Below are 20,846 nucleotides of genomic sequence, written 5' to 3'. Positions count from 1 at the left end.
AAGGAGCATTCTATTAACCTCATTTTATAGACAAGGCAACAGCCTAGGGCAGCACTGCCTAAGGTGCCAGCTGGTTAGCTGCAAAAAGCTGGGTTTTAAACCTAGGCCTTTGTGACGCCAAAGCCTACCCTGCCAGCTTGCTGTTAACGATGTTCACCTGACCATTCCTCTAGTTCAGAAAACAAAATGGCAACAGAACTTAAGCGTCTACTGTGTGCCAGTCACCAAGCTGGACACTTGATACATTCCATCTCATTTATTCTCCAAACAACCCTGGAATTTAGATGATGTTCCCATTTTACAGGAAAGGCAACTACAGGACCGAATAGGCATGTAAGCGAATCATGCTCACAGAGTTTCCAAGGGGAGGAGGTGGAATTCAAGAGGGCAAGGTTAGTTACTATTGTCCTGAATCCTTGTATCTTTCACAACATTGGGGTTCGGGAGGAACATGTATGTTACAGGACAGAAATACCAAATGTCTTAATAATGCAAGGTGCTAAGAAATGGAAACAGGCTTTAAAGACAAACAGTAAAGAAAAAAAGCCAAAAATTCCTGCATCGACACAAAAATCAGCAAGCCACGCATAAAACATAAAATAGGAAATATGTTTCAAGAGATTAAAAAGTGTTACTAATCAGATTAATCTAGAAATGTTTCTGGCGTTTGCAAAATGTTTTTAAAACCCCTTTTTTAAAATCGGTTTACCACTTAGCTTGGATTCCTTTTTAAAAACTTAAATATTCCAAATTCTAATACACAAATCTATGCTACCATAATATTTTAGAATTTGACATTGAATTATTAAACTAACTCATTAACTTACATTGTATTTTACATATATTGTATTTTACAAAATATACTCAAATTGATAAATACTCAAATCAATGCTCTCACCTGTAATTCACTTTATAAGATGCCAGCAGAAATGAAAAATCATTCACCAAGCCCCTTCCAAAGGCAGACAGATTTACTGAGTCTTTGGAATAGGATATGTAGTTAATTTTTCCAATATGGATAGCCTTCATTTCTAACACTTCCTTATACAAACCACACCAGAAAATTAAAATGAAAGAGACTTTCAAGGTATCCCAGTACAACAGGGTCAATGGACCCTACCTGGTCACGTTTAAAGAAACAATTCCATCCCCTAGAGGGTGGTTACAGAGTACAAGAAAATAATTCAGAAAGAAAAGAAAGTGTTCCACTCTCCCTTCTTAACTAGGAAGGTGAGCGAAAACAAGGTGGCAATTTAAAAGCAACGTGTAATAAAACAGGTGTAAGTAATGCTACCCCTCCACCTTACACAAGCCAGGAGAAGGAACACATTTCTATAAAAGTTATAGAGCTGTCCAGGGGACACCAAACTCTACCTTCCTATGGCTGTTATGTTTTATCAATAAAGCTTGGATACTGTGTTACTATGGTGATTTAATACTATGTTTTAAAGGGGGATTATATGATTAATTTTAACAAGGTTGAGAACTGAAGATGTGTGAGAAACAGGATTCTAGCTCACATAATTAAAGTGATTGGGGAGAAAAGTGGGCCTCACTGGGGGGAGGAGAAAAAAACTTGAATTATTAAAATATTTAAAGCAACAGGTCACAATGATTTCTAAATTACAAATAAGGTCATGCTTTTGTGACATACTATTATGTGATCATATAAAATATGACTGTTCATTATTTTAACTCAGGGTGCGATTTCACTTCTAGAATGTTTAAAATGAGGCATCTGAGAAGGAAAGGGTATTGATAGGACTGAATGAAAAGAAAACACCCGGGATCCTTAGGAAAAGGACACAGAATGAACACAACTTGGTTTGTGAAGTGAGTGTCATTAATTTCCCTATTTATCTTTTCACCACCATTAAAAATGCTGAAAATGCTTTTAGCGACATCCTAGGCTCAAAGAAAGATTCATTACTCATTTACTTGGTTCAAATCCCAACTCAATCACTTGCTAACGGGGCCTTCATTTAGCAAGTTACTTAACCTCTAAGCACCTCAGTTTCTTTACCTGGAATAACAATGAGAGACCACTGCTCAACCCAAAGGAGGTTTTGGGAATAAGTGAGGTAAGCATTTACCATAAAGGCCAGTCCATAATAAAAACAATTAATAAGAGAGACTCAAGCTGTCAAGTTACTGTCGGAAGGAAAACAAAAATTCATATTAAAATCATGCATTTGCTCAGCATCTTCCTGACGGACTCATTTTTGTAATCCTTACGAGTGGAGAAAGGAAGCCTGCCTTTCTCTCTTCTCAGTCGCATCTTTTCAGTAAAGGACAGTCCTTTGGGAGACCAAGGGAGCTGCTCATGCTTACAGTAATGTAAACGAGTAAAGGGACACAGCTTAGGAGACAACATTTGTTATTCTCAGTTGATTCACCGTTTTTAAATCCTAACAGGGTAGGGGCGCCTGGGTAGTAGTAGCTCATTCAGTTAGGCATCCAGCTTCAGCTCAGGTCACGATATCATGGTTTGTGGGTTTGAGCCCTTCATCAGGCTCTGTGCTCATAGCTCAGATTCTGCTTCGGATTCTGTCTCCCTCTCCCCGCCCCTCCCCCAATCGTGTGCACTCTCTCTCAAAAATAAAAAAAGATTAAAAAAAAAAAGTTTAAACACTAATAAAGTACAAGCCACTTAAACAAACAAGCAAAAGGGGTCCTAAAGCAGCAAACTCTCAAATCTCTTCTCCTTGGACAATCTGCAATAAACTAAAAGTTAGGCAAGGGTGCTCAGAGGTTAAGTTGAAGGGTTCTCAATCTCTGAGGAATCTTGTCATTCCCTCTCCCCTTGCTGCTGTACTCTGGGAGAGTTTCACTCTTTCTCCATAAAAATGACTTTGGGGAAAGGGTCTGCTCCGTTAGACGCTGCAGGGTTTGTGTCTACCTCCAGTATCAGAATCCAGAACTTTTTAACAGGGATCAGAGATTTCACAATGATTAAAACGGGGAGGAACTGCAGAAACCATCTGGCTCGAGTCTCTTGCTTTATAAGATGGGAAAACTGAGGCACACGGTCTTTTTGTTTTGTTGGTTTTGTTTTCTCAAGGTATCAGGACTAAAACGAAATTCCAAGCCCCATTCTGCTTCAAAGCCCTCTCCATCCTGCCAGCCTCCACTAAACACGATGAAACCCTTCCCTCACCTCCAGCGTTCAACTCCACTGAAGGAACTCAGGTATGTGAGGGATCCAGATAGTTGTCTTCTCAAACAGACCCACTGCCCACTGAGCAAGGGAAACCAAATTTGAGTATTTCCAGAAATAAGCCCAGGAGACCAGGGCCAACACCACCCTTCACTGCACTTCCCAAGCCTAGATGAATATGGAAAACAAGGGAGAAAAGCACCGAATATTCAAACCAGATGTTAACATTCAGGCTGACTTGGAAATGCCTGTGAACCATTCAAGGCTCCTCCAGCAGCATTTTGCTTAATCTCGAAGTTATTTACAGGTTCAGTGTATAAATGACAGGAAGCATGTCAACAGACAGGGTGATTTCAACCTTCCAGGGAGAGATGGGATTTTCCGTATTATCTCACTTTCAGTTTAGCTGTCCATCTTACATGAGCAACTACTAGACTGCTATCCCGTAAAAAGTGCTCACCATCTGTCCTGCTACAGAGATTCCCAGCTAGCTGGAAAGGAATAAACAAGTGTACCACAAAGCATACAGCTTGTACCAGTGTTTTATGAAACCAAAGTAAGAACAAGGAGGGAAGAAAATGCAAGAAAAGGCAAAGCCCTATTCAGACAAGGAGGTTAGAGACAGCTTCTCAAAGATGACAAAGGACGAGCCGGAGCAATGACTTCAGAAACAGGGGACTGGGTGTTTCAGGCAGAGGAATGAGCAGGGCAAAGATTCTCAGGTGGGAAAGAGCTAGGCATGTTCAAGGATCTCAAAGGACACCAGTGCAGCTAAAGGGAAAGTGGCATGATAGGAAGTTGCTAGATAAAAGCAAAAGCCAGATCATACAGAAAGCCTCATCGGTCATGGTAAAAATTTGGGATTTTTGTTTTTTGTTTTTTGTAAAGGTGATGGAAAGCCACTGACAGGTTTTCATCAAGGGAATAACAGTCTAATCCAATTGTAAATGTTACGTGGAGAATAGTTTAGGAGAAGGCAGAAGTAGAGGCAGAGAAAATAATCAGGAGGCTACTGGACTAGTCCAGGTGAGACAAGGTAGAGGCTTAACTCATGGTGGGAAGAGTGAAGGTGGGGTCCGGGTGGAGAGTTCCAAATTACAGCCAGCTGGTGTGCATAATGACAGGCTTGCAGATGTACGGAGAGTAAAAAGACAGCAAATTACTCTTTCATGATACAAAACACCAGTTTGGGGGGAGAGCTAAGAGTTCCATTCAGGATATGGTAAGTCTGAGAAACCCTGAGATAGAAATGTCAAGTACATGGTTGAACGTACTACCTAGGAAATCAGAGGGAAGGTTTGGGTTGGAGCTATAAATTGATGTCGTCTACACCCAGATGTATTTAATGTCACAGTAAAATACAAGGTCACTTAGCCAGAGCATTCAGAGAAACAAAAGAGGATCAGGACGAGATTACCCATAGATAAAAGACCATCAAAGGAAAAGTGGAGAACAGGCAGGAAGGAATGGTCAACTGTACCCATGAATCAAGATGGGACAGAAAAATTGAAGTGAGCGATATACAGGTTGCAGATGCCCTTGATAAGAAAAGCTCGAGGTGAATGGCAGAGGCAGAAGAAAGACTGAAGAGGGCTGAGGGGTAAGCTGGAGTGTGTAGCTAACTCTTCCAAGAAGGACAATGAACGGGAACAAGAGGATAGAGAAATAGCAGAACTGGTTTTTAAGCTGCTCTTGATGATTCGACAGAGGCAGAGATTCATGACGCAGGACCGGGAAGAAACAGGCCTTTGGATTCGAATCCCAGATATGCTGGTCATTAGCTCTGGGAGGGCAGGCAAGTTTGTACCTCTCTGACCCTCACCTACAAAATGAAAACACTTTGCAGAGTGGTTTTGGGGAGTAGAAACAATGTATGCAAAGTAACCAGCATATACTAGATACAAAGTGAAAATAGTCGTTATGAAATTATAAAATTCGAGACATGGAACCTAACGTTCTGTCATCCTCAATTTAATATGGCTCACTAACAATTACCTGTCAAGCACCACTGCAGGGCCCCCCTAGTGCTGCTTTTCCTTTCCTTCTGTGCATACAGGACATCGGGCAGGGATCAGGTTTTATCATACTACCACATCTCAACCTTAAGTTACATGAGCCTCAAAGCCTCCTTCCATAAACCTTTCATCTGCCTAAGACTCAAGTTTCTCACATTCCAAGCTCAAAGATCCAAGTGGCAAGAATGGCATTGACCCAAAATGTCTGGGGACCTAGAGTAGGTTACACGCTGCCAGATACAGGGCAATACCTATCTGCTCGAGAAACTCACCAGATGATTTAGAGAGATCTCTCCACTCCTTCGCCTGCATGAACCTGACAGAGCAAAACTGAATCCTAAACTGGAAAATCAAAACAGTATCAAAACCAGAAGGAACAGGAGAGATCTAATCCAGTCCCCTCACTTTACCCATGAAGAAAACTAAGGCCCTTAGGGGAAACGTCACTTGCCACACATCAGGCACCAAGTCAGTGGCAGAACAAAAAATAAAACCTAGGTCCTCCAGGCTGCTACCCCCAGTGATCTGCCCACTAAAGCCCTGCTGCTTCACTGTTGTCAAATGCCGTGGACAGTGACCACAAGGCGCGAGGAGCAAAACAGAGGTTGCAGATGACCTTGGTAAGAAAAGTCACAGGACAAAACCAAAGACGACAGACAGGGATGAAAGTGGGCCAAACGAATCCGGTTTCACAAAGCAGAATATGATGAATGTATAGACGCAGAATAAGGGCCAAGGTCTGGGCAGGCAGAGACTGACACACTAATCACGCACATCAGTTTCATTTTCTGCCTTAGGTTTCGTTCTCTTCCATTATTAGAATTTTCTGCTTTTCTACAACAAATATACATTGCTTTGAAAGAAACTTTGACTTTTTTTTGGTATTTCTTTATTTCTTTTTAATTTTTGTAATGTTTATTTTTGAGAGACAGAGAGAGGACGTGTGCACGCGTGCACACAGGGGAGGGGCAGAAAAAGAGGGAGACAGTATCCCAAGCAGGCTCCGTGCTGTCAGCAGAGAGTCTGATGCGGAGCCCAAATCCACAAACTGTAAGATTGTGATCTGAGCCAAAACCAAGAGTCAGACACTTAACCGACTGAGCCACCCAGGTGCCCCTGGTTACTTTATTTCTGGTGTGATGGATCTAATGGAGGTGGTGTGATAGAGAAAAAGTAAGGTGGAATTGGAAGTCAGATAAATGTGGGTTCTGAGAGCTGCTCTACCACTTACTAGGAGTGGGACCTCGGGCAAGGTTTTGAAGCTCTCTGAGCCCGTTTCCTCATATTTGGCATTATGGTGATGGTAAGCTGTCAAATGTGTAAACCTTTAGTACAGGAGAACACAGCACACTGCCTGGCACATAACAGATACATAACAAAACAGCAAACAGCGTGTGAATCCCATCTGCATCCCTGGTTACATCCTAAACCAACAAACTGCACCTTCCCTTGACCCTTAAAAGATCATGTCATTTCATCCTGTGCTCATGTCATCTGTGTGTACTGGGGTACAGGATGATTTATAGGGCAATCGAACGGTGGCTGACTTGCTGGGTTCTGAAAGAGGAGAAGCACAAACCTGGAAGGAAGGAAGAGCGTTTCCATCCTCCAGCGAGTCTCCTGAGTGCTCCGACTGAAGCAGGTTGCCAGCTACCAAGGGCAAGCAAGTAGCACCATGGTATGAAATGGCACATAAATCTTTTTTCTTCCCTTTTTTTAAAAAAAAATTTTTTTAATGTTTATTTTTGAGAGAGAAAGAGAGAGGGGGAGACACAGAATCCGAAACAGGCTCCAGGCTCTGAGCTGTCAGCACAGAGCCTGACATGGGGCTCGAACTCACGAACCGCAAGATCATGACCTGAGCCGAAGCCCAACGTTTAACCGACTGAGCCACTCAACAGGTCACGTCAAGACTCCTTTCCACCAAGAGCCTCAAGTACAGCATAGGGTGGAAATAACTCTGCACTAGGAGTAAAAGTATGTGTTTCTTTCCCAGCTGTGATTACTTCGTTGTGACCATAAGTAAATCATTTCACCTCTACAAATCCTGGTTTCCCTTCTGTAAAATGGGACGTCTGAACCAGATGAATTTCATCTTGCTCCCACACACTTTCAAGGCCTCCTGTAGCCAGAGCCCAAGCTATCACGGTACACGTCACCCTCTCCCCAACAGGCTCCATCTGCTCTGGCTGAGCAAGCTCTAGGCTCACTCGTGGTTTCTCCTCTGCTTTGCTCTTCAGCACAGATGGGGAGGGAGGCTCTCCCTTCCACTTACCCCCTTCTTACTGTCCTTGCAGACTCAACCCACGTCTCCCCCACCGTGAGAAGTTTTCTCTGACCATCTCAGTCTTCTCTAACCTCACTGTCCATTTGGAGAGATACTCTTTAATGCGTGCTTGTAATACTTCCTGAACTACACTGAGAAACACATGGTGGGCGGGACCCCAAGTCCAATACCATTTCCGTGCCGCCCGACAGAGGGCTACACATTTGGAAACTTCCTTTGCTCTTTTGTAAAAGAGATACCACCATCATCCATCTTTTAGAAGAAACAAATGAAGTACCAGTGTGGACGTGTCCAGCACGCTGACTAGAGTCAATTAAGGGCTCAAATACAAATTTCCTTCCTTTCTGCTCTGTTTGGTGACTGATGCTCCCACAACAATGTTCTAGAAAAATGTATTCATTTGGGAGATGGACATCTACGTTATGCCAGCAGCCTAAGGGGGCTGTGGGCAAATCCTAATTTCTCTGCAGCTTAGAGTTTGTTCAAATGAGGATAATAGCACCCGTTCTCATCTCTTAGGATAGGAGGATAAAGTGAGGTAACACATGAGAAAGCACTTTCTTCTGAAGAGCCACTGGCATTATTATTTTTCATAAGTCCTAGTTTCAGAAAGAAAAATCTTAAAACAACACAAGAGACAGTAAGATGTCAATGTTAACGGGTGATTTGATGATGACTGTGAAAATCTCACTCTTGATATAGACTAGAAGTGTCGGAAAGTTGCATTACTGTTCCTTGGGGTAGAAAAGTACAAATACTAAAAAGATTAGGAAGCTTTCTTTTTTGAACGTAATCACCTAGGGCATTACTCATCTCTCATGCTGACATATTTTCTAAAGCAAACGATATCATAAATACATTGGGGGTGGGGGGGTTGTGGGCCTCAGAATCTGGGCATATCCATTCGACAGGGCCAACTGCAAAGTAATAAAAAAAAATAGTAACATTAAAACCTTTGTGTTTATTGTAAGTAAACTCCATCATTATTATCTCTTCGGCATTAAAGTATGCAAAGGTTACAAGTAGGGAAAGAGAAGAGAAAAAAATACAGTCCCCAAAATAAAGTGAGGTGGGTTTTTTTTTTTTTAATCAATAAAAGTTATCAACACTTACAGGGTGTGGAACATAACGAAATGTAAGAAAGAACCATTATAGGGGCACGTGGGTGGCTCAGTCGACTGAACGTCCAACTCTTCATTTTGGCTCAGGCCATGATCTAACAGTTCATGAGACTGAGCCTGCATTGGGCTCTGGGCTGACAGTGTGGAGCCTACTTGGGATTCTTTCTCTCCCTCCCTCTGCCCCTCCCCCTCCCCCACTCGTGCTTTCTCTCTCTCTCACTCTCTCTCTCTCTCTCTCTCTCTCTCTCTCAAAATAAACAAACATAAAAAAAAGAAGATCCATTATACAAGGCAAGGGTTAAAGCAGATCCATAAAGGGACATGTCTGTCCCAAATCATTCTGTTTAAAAATATGAGAAACCTGATTAGGGGAGAGTGATCTAAAGAGAAGCATTTTAGAAGAAAAAAAATTTTCTAACAACAGAAAAAAAGGTATCAGGGGATTTGGTGACCAAAACAAAAAACCTTTAGAACTATTTAAAGACTCTGCTTTCTTTCAAGAATGTAATCACCCAGACAGGTAGGTAAGTAGAGGGGTGTGGTTGCCATGAGAGGAAAAGAGGGGCGAACTAGGCTGGATCTAATCACATTGTGCATTTCTTCCAAAGTTCGATTTTAAAGTCAGTTAAGGAATACCTCTCCCAAACTGATCACCACTACAAGAAGTCATGTAAAAACGTGCTCTCTCATTTTTCTTTGTTAGATTCCTAACCACATTTAAAAAAATTTTTTTTTCAACATTTATTTATTTTTGGGACAGAGAGAGACAGAGCATGAACGGGGGAGGGGCAGAGAGAGAGGGAGACACAGAATCGGAAACAGGCTCCAGGCTCTGAGCCATCAGCCCAGAGCCTGACGCGGGGCTCGAACTCACAGACCGCGAGATCATGACCTGGCTGAAGTCAGACGCTTAACCGACTGCGCCACCCAGGCGCCCCATAACCACATTTTAAAACATTTCAGCTTTAGGGCTCCAGGCCTGGCTGGTTCCATCACCAAAGCGTGCAACTCTTGATCTCAGGGTCATGAGTTCAAGCCCCATGTTGGGTGTAGAAATTACTTCAAAAAAAAAAAACAAAAACAAAAACAAAAACTTTAAAAACTTAAAAAACAAAATTAAAAAAAAAAACTTAAAAACATCTCAGCTTTATTAATTTGTATAAATATGCCCTTGCCATAATTTGTAATACATTTTATAGGCGACTGGAGGAAATTTCATGCATCGCTAATTCATACATATAAGTGTGAAGTTTGCATTAAATGTCTCTCAAGAAAACCCTACCTCCTTGCTATTTTAAGAAGGAACAGGATAAAGAAGAGACAAGAGGACTCTCATTACAAAGACTGACCCTCTTAAAACTAAGGCCATTCTGTTTTGAGCATGAATCCACTGCTAAAACAACATGGGTACAAGGATTTAAAAAGGCCCAAGTCTGGAAATACTACAATGGCTGATTGGCTTAAAAATAACATGTTAGAACCAGGGAAAATAGTGATTATAAGTAGTTGGCAACATTCCAGTGCTGCTTTTTAGTACTTTTTCCTTTTAATACTCTTTTAAACTCCTTTGGCTACCAATTCTCATCTCACACCATTTTCAGGTTGCTGCCAAACAAAGCGGAACGCCCCTCCTACCAAGTGTAGAGAAGACCAAACAGCACACTCCCCACGTGCTCTCTAAACCACCAAAACCCTTCAGACCTGCCTGGTTTGGGCACACTAAAATACAAGACAGAACCTTCCTGAAGATGGGCCATTGTATAGTTTCCTCAGAACACATTATGGCAGCTGTTACTTATAATGATATTTTCTAAAAGCCCTGTCACTAAAAGTGGGCTTTTTAAGGCATAATGTAGGTTGCAAAAATAATGCTTAAACTGTAATGAAACACACAGGAGACATTTCTTGAAAATAAGATTAAGAAGACTGCTTCGACACTTTATTAATATTGTTAGTCAAGTATAGTTTTTATACAGTTAAAAAAAAGTTCTTCCAAAATTGTTACCATTAATTAATGTTTTTTTGTTTTCTTAACCCTCGGACTATTTTAATTATCTTGGGAGTTCTTATATCGATACCTTTCCAACAGCTTACCAGAATGCAAAATCTAAGGTAATATTCAGATGGTTTTGTATGTTTTTAGTCTAGAAAGCTATAGAAAATGCTTATTTTCCCACAGATGCCATTCTTAGCCACCTAAAACGCAAGATGCTGTTTAACAACATGTCTTTTAAATAGCTGAACACCTTTAAACAAGATAGGCCTGTGATCATTTAAATTTTAAGTTGAATCAAGGAAAAACAAAGTCTATATAATATTCGTAAGGCCATGGAATAATGCAACATTGCTTGCTTAAGTTAAATATATTCATATTTAAGTAAAATTAAATAGCATTGGAATAAATACCAACCATTCTTAATCATGGTTTGAGACTGATAACCAAAATCAAAAATTTAATGCCATGTGAAAAACATCTCACAGACTGACCAATGCAAAGCTCTAAGCTTTAAACTTTTTGATAGTGTCAATAAAATCCCCAGGAAAGGAGAATATTGCAACTCTCCTTCAAACATAGATGTTTTAAATCTTGGTTAAACAGACAGAATGTTAAGAATGGTGTGGTTTTTATTTTCCATAGCAGGTTTATTGACACTTTTTTTTCTAGTAAAGTTTGAAAATCTGACACTACCTGTCCACATAGAAGGGGAAACAAAACTTGGTCAAAGTCTGTAGAACTTCCTGTGGAGAGAAAGAGAGATAATTTATACATCTAATGGGACCAATAAATCTAGCATTAACCACGGCACACAATCTAGCAACTTTACCCTAAAGAAAGAGGAGACAGATGAAGAAATATGGGCTTTATCAATTACATGGGAGGAGTACAGGCAGTCAATCATGAGAAATAATAAACATGATCAAACTTCATTAAAAATGAAAAATTAATCAAGAATCACACATGGGCGAGCAGCAGGAGCCGTGCAGGAAAGCTCTGAAGGGAGGGAGGCGGTTGGGTTGCTGAGTGTTAACACCCCTCCAGGGACCATCTCCAGCCTGACCATATGGATCAGAGTGAATAACACCGAGCCACATGGGTTTGGCCTGGCAGGGCCGCTGTTGCTGGCACCGTTTTTGCCTGTTACCTAGGAACAGAGGGGGCCGGGATTAGACAACGCTTCCCTACATCAATAGGCCAAATCGCAAGCAGAAGAGAAAGCCAACTTGACGGTAATTGTCCCTGAACATTGTCAACTACATTTTTTAGAGTTTAAAACTTCATTTACTTACTTTATAAAGAAGCTGCCATCTCTGGCATAGATTTATTTTGTAATCACAACACCAGCAATTTTAAGTATGCACTATTTTCAGTTAAATGTCATTATAGATGGGCACACTTACCTGCTTGTAATTTGTGAAAATCCGAAGCAAACTACCAGATTAGATACCGTTTTACAAACATGTACATAAAACCAAACATAATATTTAGGGAAAGTGTACAAAAAGGGAATAAAAAGCAGAGCAACATTGCGAAGATTCATAAAGGAGAGGCTTCTGACATTAAGACCACCACTACATAAGACACAATACACTGTGTGTGTGTGTGCATGTGCATGCGTGCGTGCGTGTGTGTGTGTGTGTGTGTGTGTGTGTGTGTGTGTCTTTTCCCAAGAGACACATTTCCACATATATGGCATATATACACATAGCTAAACACATATACAAGTAATTAATTATTACTTCCTTCATAAAATTTTCTCTAGCTTGACTTAATTTAACTGCAGACTTGGACAGCCCACAGTTGGTGCTTATCATAAGTTCACAGACCAACGTTATAAATTTTAAAAAAGTATTCCTCTCATGCATTTGATTTGCTCTTTAACTATTTAAAATCCCAACCTCAAGACAAAATGAAGAACACATTGTTCGGCCATTGAGAAGCTGGTTCAAATTAAAACAAACCTGCCCATTGCAAATCCTAATCCAAGTGATAAATTATAGATCAGTTTACAAATGTAGCACTTTTCTAACCAATAATAATGAATTATCAATGCTAACTGAATTGATGCTTCTCGCTTCATTTATTTTTAAAACCAGTTCTATCATTCAAGAAATAAACCACATCAATCTAATAACCCACTCAATGAAGCAGAAAGCACACTGACTTGCTCTGCCAGGCATGTTCCGCCTACATAATTCAATTGAGCATATCCTATTTTTTAATATCATCTTGGACTGCTACTGTGTATATCGCAGTACTGTTAAGGCATGTCATGAAAGAGTGAAGGCAGAGGAAACTAAAAAATGAAAAAGAATGGATAAGAATACTTCAGCATGTTCTATGAGGCATCACTGACACCATAATTTGGCATTCAGAAGTCCATACATATTGTTTTAAAACCAGTCATGTTTAAATGAATTGCAAAAGCTAATTGAGAATCAGAAAAAATGAGCCATTTCTTAGTGCATAATGTCAGTATCAGGCAAATATTGGGAAAACGGTCACAGAAAACATTCAACGTCTGCAGTCTTAATTCTAAAACATACTCTAACCCACGTATACAAAACTCTTATGATTTACATGCAAAAAAGAAACCCTTGCAAATTCCTTTTCCATCAAGTTCCAGATACCACAAAGCATCTCCTGACTTCAGTATATGTACTGAGCATCCTTTAAAACTCAGTACCCGGTGCTCACTCACTGCCAACATCAGCTACAAAGACAGTTATCCTCGCCCCTCAGAAGTGACAGGTGCAGAAGTGCTTCTCTACTCTATGCTGGAGTGGAGCTGCCAAAAGGCCTCAAGATTTTTGAAAGAAAGGACCCCCATGGCTCCGAGGAAGCATTGTGCTCTACAGCAGAGTCAAAGGAATCTAATATGCCCAACTTATTACTCACTACAATATAGAAACTACTTACCACTTTCTAATGTCAAGAGTAATAACCAACCGTGAACTTGTCTGTCAGATAATATTAGAACAAATATCAAAATACCCAATGTGGGCTGGGTATAACCCACCTCCCAAGAGCTTTCCTTTTACCCAAGAAAGCAGTGATAAGTCTAATTAAGCAATAGGGCAGGAGAAGGGGAGGAGGGAAGGGAATATAGGCAAATGTAGGCACATGTTTGTGCATTACAATATGTTTCTTCATGTTTGTGATATTACAAGAGCTTGATATTCCAATTTAAGTCAAACAAGACAGTGGTGTGCTGTCAGAGGAGAAAACAAAAATGAGCATCTACTCTGTGTTAGGCATATTCACACATTATCTCAATCAGAACTGAAAAATCTACGTCTTAGTTTGGGAAGGGGGAAACAAGCAATGTATCTTATACATAAAAACTGCTGAAATAGACCAGTTTTCTTAATACTGATTTTTCCCTATATATACACATCTAACTACCGTATCATCCTTTTCCAAAGGAAAAAACACAATTACCTGGATAGGAAAAGTACCACTCCCTAATAGAGGGGACTTCAAAACCCTGATATAAATATATTTTGAGCATTATATTTATGGCAGAGTGTCTTTCAATGTTAACTCTACTGGCCAAAGTCACTAGGCAGTCAGCAACCCCTTTTTGCCCTCTCTGTGTCTTTGGCTGGGGAACTTTCTTTGTAAATGGTAATCTTCCTGTTTTCTCCCCTTTTTCTCTCGCCCACACAAGCTCTTTCAGACAACCAGCCTCAGTACAACCTCAACTACTGCCACATAAATCAGATCTTCAAGATGTAGTACGGCTGATGAAATGTAAATGACCTCATTGCTAAGGCAGGGGGTGGGGAAAATCGTGCCAGCTCTCCAGATCAATTCCCAAGTTTATATTTTCACAAATCTTTTTATGTACAGTTTGATTTCTTAACATTTTAATGAGCAAAAAAAGTGCATCTATAGTAGCCAGTCACCACAGTTAAAGTGCAGGGCATGAACTAGATCCCAGGAGAGAACCAGTCCACCATGTCACCGCTGGCTTTAGGACATTCGCCACCTGGTTCCACGTCCCCAGGTTCCAACTCTTTTCATAATCAAAACACTGCTGACATTATAAACCCCAGACGGGTTTTCTAAAATCCTTCCCAATCAATATATCCAACACATAACTTATTGGAGACAACACCGAGCTCATTGATTAAGGTGAGTTCAGTAGCAAAGTTTTCAAAATAAATGAGACAAGAATGCAGCATTCAACCCCTTGTGTCACCAGACAATTTATGAAATAGGCGATTTCTAAAAGGGCTTTTCTTCCTAACGAAATCAACGATACTTCATGTGGGAGGAAAGCAGAGCAGAGGGGGTGGGGAGATGCATGGAGGACAGACAGTTGCACAAACCTTCAGTTATGCATATATCAAACAGCAGATTGCACAGTATAGGAGAGAAACAACAGCTACAAAGCTCTGCCCACAAGGAGATACCAAGCCTCAGAGTATGAACCAAACACGAAATCAACACACCTAACACTGGATTCACTTGCAAAAGGAAATCAGAAAAGAACTCGAGACTCACGTCAGTCTCCTTTGGATTCGTTTCCCCCAGTGTGAATTCTCATCTGGTGAGAAGGCCCATGGAGGGGACTTGCTCCAATCTGGATAAAGTAAATTGAATTTTCGCTGAAACTGAGATGTGCTCTTAAAAACCTGGTAAAGTTTACGGGGCGCCTGGGTGGCTCAGTCGGTTAAGCGTCCGACTTCGGCTCAGGTCATGATCTCACGGTTCGTGGGTTCGAGCCCCGCGCTGGGCTCTGTGCTGACAGCTCGGAGCCTGGAGCCTGCTTCGGGTTCTGTGTCTCCCCCTCTCTCTCTGCCCCTCTCCTGCTCATGCTCTGTCTCTCAAAAATAAATAAATGTAAAAAAAAAAAAAAGGTAAAGTTTTTAATTTATAATATTATTCATCATAGAATTCTATCTGGAAGCAAAACTTCGAAGACTACATTTGATGCAGTCAACTGAGATTATGAATAATGAGGCTAACCAGTTCACTCTGAATTTGGGGTACGAGATCCTGCAACGGCCATCAATTTGGATGTCCATACTTTGTTTTCATTGCTTCACTGAAACCCATAAACAAAAATTCGTTGTATTCAGCAGATGAAAACCACCGACAGTCAGACACAGACATACACACCCCACAAATAAATGCCATCTGAAAGACAAAAGTGCAGGCTGACTATAATGTCCACTGGGGTTATAGAATGCTGGGAGATGAGACACATTTTCAATAGTTCAAAAGGAAAAAGGAAATGTGTGCAGGCAAACATTCAAATAAAGGAAGCAGACAGCTTGAGTAAATGAATGTATATTTTAAAACACGGAGAGCTATAATCAGCCCCTCTTGTAGCTTGCTGAAAGCTCATACAGCGGTCGATAATTTACCTTTGTCCAAAAAGAGTTAAGGAGGGACAGACAGGGAAACAGAGTGGGAGAACGTTTCCTGAGTTTTTTTATATCCAATTTATTTGTTCATTTCAAAATGTAGACTGTGATGAAAAGATCAGTGGAGCTTAAATTCCTAAAATACTCTATTTCAATGTTTAATTTTTTGTTTTTAATAGCATGAGGGAAATGCTGACCGTCCAAGTCCTGCAATTGAGATGAGTGGCACTGACTTGAAAGAAAAGCCTTTGATTGATGACCTTAAAACTCAAGTTGAAAGTTAAAAACAGAACACACACAAAATCCAAACACGCAAAAAGCTAACAAAATTTCTATTTTAAACCATTTCAGGTTAAAACCAGGGACTCCAAGTAAAAGCTACCAGAGGTTTTAATGCGTACGACTGAGAAGGGTAAAGCGGAATGGTAACAAGGTTTTAGAGGCCTAATTAGCACCAAGTTCAAGAATGTTGATCAGAAATTTCTAAATATGAAAAGAGGAAATACAATTTTTTTCTTTCTCTGTAAATGTCAAATTAAATCCAAGATCCATATTATACTTACAACCAAACTTTAAAAAAATGTTATTCAGTGAGAAAAATCTTTGCATAAGGGATTTTATAGAAAGGCCTTTCAACCTAAACATAAAAGCCAGGTCAAATTTCTAACAGTGCTGCTCCAATGCTACAGAATCTGCTTCCTTTCCTTGGTATATTTCAATGTTTACTCCTACCTTACTCTTTTTTTAAATATAAATGTTAATTTTGAGTTCTACCTATGTTATCATGCTAATTTGTGCAATACCTAATATACACATTCGCTGTTGTCATTCAAAGATAAAATTACAAAAGAGTACAGAAATTCATTATATTCTGTAACATGTATCATATAAATTTTATATCTAAATTATCATGGATACTAAGTACATCGGTGGAATGCTAACAACAGCAGGAGAGCCACCTCTCTTCTAGAACTACTTTTAAGTACAGAGCTTCAGGAAGTGAAATCCAAAAGTAAAAATACTGGATCTTATTTAAAAAAAAAAACAACAAAATTTCTCTTTCTATCCCTCTTTTTCTTCAAAAAAATTACTTAAAGTCGTTCCCAAATTACAGTGTTATGTAAAATCCTCTGTTCTAACATTTCATTTTATTAACGTAAAAGCTTATAGCAGAGAGGTGAAAATGAGAGAGCTATATTTTTAAGGTCAGTATTAAACACCAATAAACTTCTTGACACTTGTTTCAAATACTTAGAAGATGAACAAATGATTTGGTTAGAATCTCTTACAGTTAGCATTTGGTGGCACTGGTTGGCCCTAACATTATTACTATAAAATATTTTGCCTTGTTTCATTTCCTTAAACATTTTAAGTCCTGTCATCTGAACATTTATGTTATCAATATACCTAAAAGGAAGAAAGAATAGGGAAAATGGGCGAGGAGGGAATACAAGTCAACACCTACCAAAGGAATAGGGTCCCAACAGTAAAAGTGCAAACGTGATTTCACTGAAGAAGTAACTGGCCCTCAGGAAGATGCTATTAAAAAAAAAAAAAAAAAAAAGAGCACTGATAGAAATAGTATTTTGTAAGCATATTAAAAGCTGTCAGCTTTTAAATATTTTAAATGCACACAAAAATGTGCACAGATGGGCAACTTTTCTGCTCACATTAGTCTAGAAAAAAAAAATCTTTCATTATCAAGCTCAAAGTCCTTGAATTTTTTAAACTTAATTGTGCCTCTATTTCTAAGAATTCACACCCAAAGGCCAAAGCTTTCCTGCCACCAGTCCTTCAAATCTGACTTGGACATTACACGGGAGGAGGCTCCAAGCCTCCCTGAGGTCTCACTCCTTTTACAACACACGAAAAAGCAGTCGATAATGGGCCCATGCTGAATTCACTGCTCTCCACGTCTCCTCTTGGGACACAAGCCTAGCAGATGTGATAAAAACTGTGTCAGAGAAGTGGCTCTAGTTTGTGCCTTAATGACAACTTAAGCCTCTAAACCAATACAACCAAAGGACTAACAGAACTGGCTGTTACCTCTCTCTCCTGCCAATCTTTGAATATCTCTGAACTGAATTAGCACCTCTACCCACAACATCCCCTGCCACCCCACAAAATCTATTCTAATTTTAAAAGATAAATGAATTCAGCAAAACACGTCGGCGGCACAAGTGTCTGGGCTGTGTGTGTGCGTGTGTGTGTGTCCTATAATTAAGCCCTAACACATATTTCGTGTAGTTTATATTTTCTCAAGGTATGATTGTGCATTCAGATGTCTTGAAGGAGTGCCCGATTTCCTCTGATCACCACCCCAGTAACCGTGTTAAACACGCACAACTGGTAGACTTACAGTTTCCAAAGAGTGCCTCCAGGTCTAAAAATTATTTTTAAATGTGTCCAACCGTAGGAAAGACCAGTGATGTTCTGAGTTACTGAAACGTTCTGATTATTGAAATGTATACAGAAGAATTTTTAAAACCGGTGGGCAGTTATACTTTTAAACTTGTAAGCACTCTGTCTTACCTAATGACACGGTACCAAAAAAATAGATTTAAATGTGTACTTCTGATAACATTTTCTAAATGCTATGATTCGGCCTTCAGATGATAGGCCTTTTTACCCAGTATCTTGAAAGCCTATTCAGTCACAATTGCATACCCACTTAATCAGCAATCATTGTTCTGGGATGCAGGACTTTGTTGTCCAGACAAGCACCAAAACCTTAAAAAAATTTTTTTCAGAACTGGCATAAGAAAAAAGTGATCTCTGTCAGACAAGGACAAATTTATGCAAATCTTTTATAAACATTCACAAACATTTATTTAGCTTTTGAAATGTTGGCCTCATTTGAGAGCATGAAAATGAGGGGGAAGTAGGGAAACGCAAAGGACAGCTTAGAAGCTGGCACACTACATAAATATTCAGAAGGAAGATTATAGGATTCGTGTTAGGCTGTCTTAGGCTTCTCCAAAGTCCACACAGAATAGCAAAGAACAAAACTAACGAGAAGTACAGCAGATGTTAGACAATGCATCAGCCTCTTTCCCTCTCTCACTTGGCTATACTTGGACGCTTTTATATTTTCTTTCAATATGGTTAGGTCATTCAAGGATTCTCCTATAGACTCTGTATTGTGGCTGCAGATCTATAAGCTGGAGGTCTGTCAGCTTTCCAAAAGTTTCCAATGAAAAGGCATTATGCAAATTCTACCTCTCTTACCCTCTTTCAGGGGGGAAAAAAGCCTCCAGTATGCAGTCATCGGAGTATTGGAAGCCCCAGCCTTCATTTCTGTATAGCTGTGTTTGCCTCAGGGCCACGCTGCTTGTTTTGACAGTGGATCCCCCTAGATAGTTGGGATTAGTCGAGCTTGTTTAGATAAACTTGAAATCAAGGCCTTCTCTAGGTAGACAGCTAGATGTAGCTACCGAGTTTCCAGCTGCCTCCTCCTTTCATCCCCAAACAACTGGAGATTCACAGTAGCTATCACAGCCACAGGCTATGTCACATACATAAGTACAAAATTAAAGGCTGCTAAAAGAAGCCTTTGTAAGTCTTAGTGCTAAAATAAGGAATCTGTACTGCTTGGTTTATACAAATTATTCTAGCACTACCAGTATGGAACTGAAATCATCAGTTAACAAGGCATATTAATCAAGGTTCCCAGCTTCTTTGGATAGGCAGGATCATAGTTTGATAATATATCTAACCTTCTGCTTCTCAGCTCTTGTATGAGAGTAATCGCTTAAAACGTTGAAAAGGAAATAATAGGCTTTATTTATCCAGTGGCAGGAGATGTCAGACGCCATCAACAAACACTGGGAACAGACTATGAAGATCAAAATGTAAATATCAAATCTGCTTTTGAGAGAGAATTATTTAGCAATTGATTAGACAGGGCGTCACTGAACAGTCATCTCCAATTACAGAATGGTTTCAAATCAACTTTTATTTCCCACAACTTGCAGATCCTAATAAAATGGTATCAGGAGGACTCGAGAACTGAGGAAATTTATACTCAGAACAGATCAATGACATCCCACTATACAGACAGAAGGCAGGTGATATGAAACAGTATTGAAATAAAAAAAAAAGTATGCAATTTAAATAATTCTCCAAAATCTAATACTCAAGGATTTCTTTCTTTTGAAGCTAGAGACAGCTCTTCAGAGGGCCAGCAAAATGTAAACAAAGAAAATAATTCCACATATATATGTTTTATTTTACTTTACATATCTTGCTCTAACATGTGGATGCCAGTGTTTACCTGAGGCTGGGATAAACTGTAAACACAACAACAGTATCTGAATAGATTTAAACACTTTTCAGATCATTTCTAGAAGATACCATACAATCTTGAAAGCCTCCACCCTCTGACCACACTATCAAGTCACACAAGGCAGTTATCCATCAGTCAAGTGTTGATTGATTGACCAACGAAAATATGTTCTCGTAATTCAACAGCTAAGTCACTATTTAAAAGAAAAGCTTTATGACATGCAAGACATTCTGGAACAACAATCATCAATTTGAGGTTTTCCTAAGGAATTTTTGGTTCATTTCACTTACAACTTACCAAGTAAAGAAGGAGCTGGCAAACTTTTTCTCTAAAGGGCCAGATAGTAAATATTTGAAGGCTTTGCAGGACATTTATGGACTCCATCAAAGATTCTTCTAGGGCTTTTTTTTTTTTTTTTTTTAAATAACTCTTCATAGGAGCACCTGGGGTGGATCAGTCGGTTGAGTGACTGACTCTTGAATTAGGCTCCGGTCACGATCTCAGTCATGAGATTGAGCCCCACATCGGGCTCCATGCTGAGCTTGGAGTCTGCTCAAGATTCTCTCTTTCCCTCTTCCTCTCTCCCTGCCTTGCACTCTCTCTCTAA

General features: G+C 39.9%; 1 protein-coding gene across 14 annotated transcripts in view; it reads right to left on the bottom strand.

Moving 5' to 3' along the window:
* The window catches only part of DENND1A (DENN domain containing 1A), a 513,319-nt gene that overhangs the window by 346,279 nt on the left and 146,194 nt on the right, over positions 1–20,846 (bottom strand). For 11 of the 14 annotated variants that reach the window (XM_047829479.1, XM_047829488.1, XM_047829474.1 and 8 more), the window contains exon 4: positions 11,270–11,319. The exons of the other annotated variants lie outside the window; for them this stretch is intronic. In XM_047829479.1, the coding sequence (XP_047685435.1) occupies positions 11,270–11,319 (50 nt within the window). The remainder of the gene's footprint in view (positions 1–11,269; positions 11,320–20,846) is intronic. 14 annotated transcript variants of the gene reach the window in all.

The sequence above is a fragment of the Prionailurus viverrinus genome, chromosome D4, assembly GCF_022837055.1.
Source record: "Prionailurus viverrinus isolate Anna chromosome D4, UM_Priviv_1.0, whole genome shotgun sequence".
In the NCBI taxonomy this organism is placed as follows: Eukaryota; Metazoa; Chordata; class Mammalia; order Carnivora; family Felidae; genus Prionailurus; species Prionailurus viverrinus.
The sequence above is the reverse complement of the archived record's forward strand: the minus strand, read 5'-3'. Positions and strand labels throughout refer to the sequence as shown.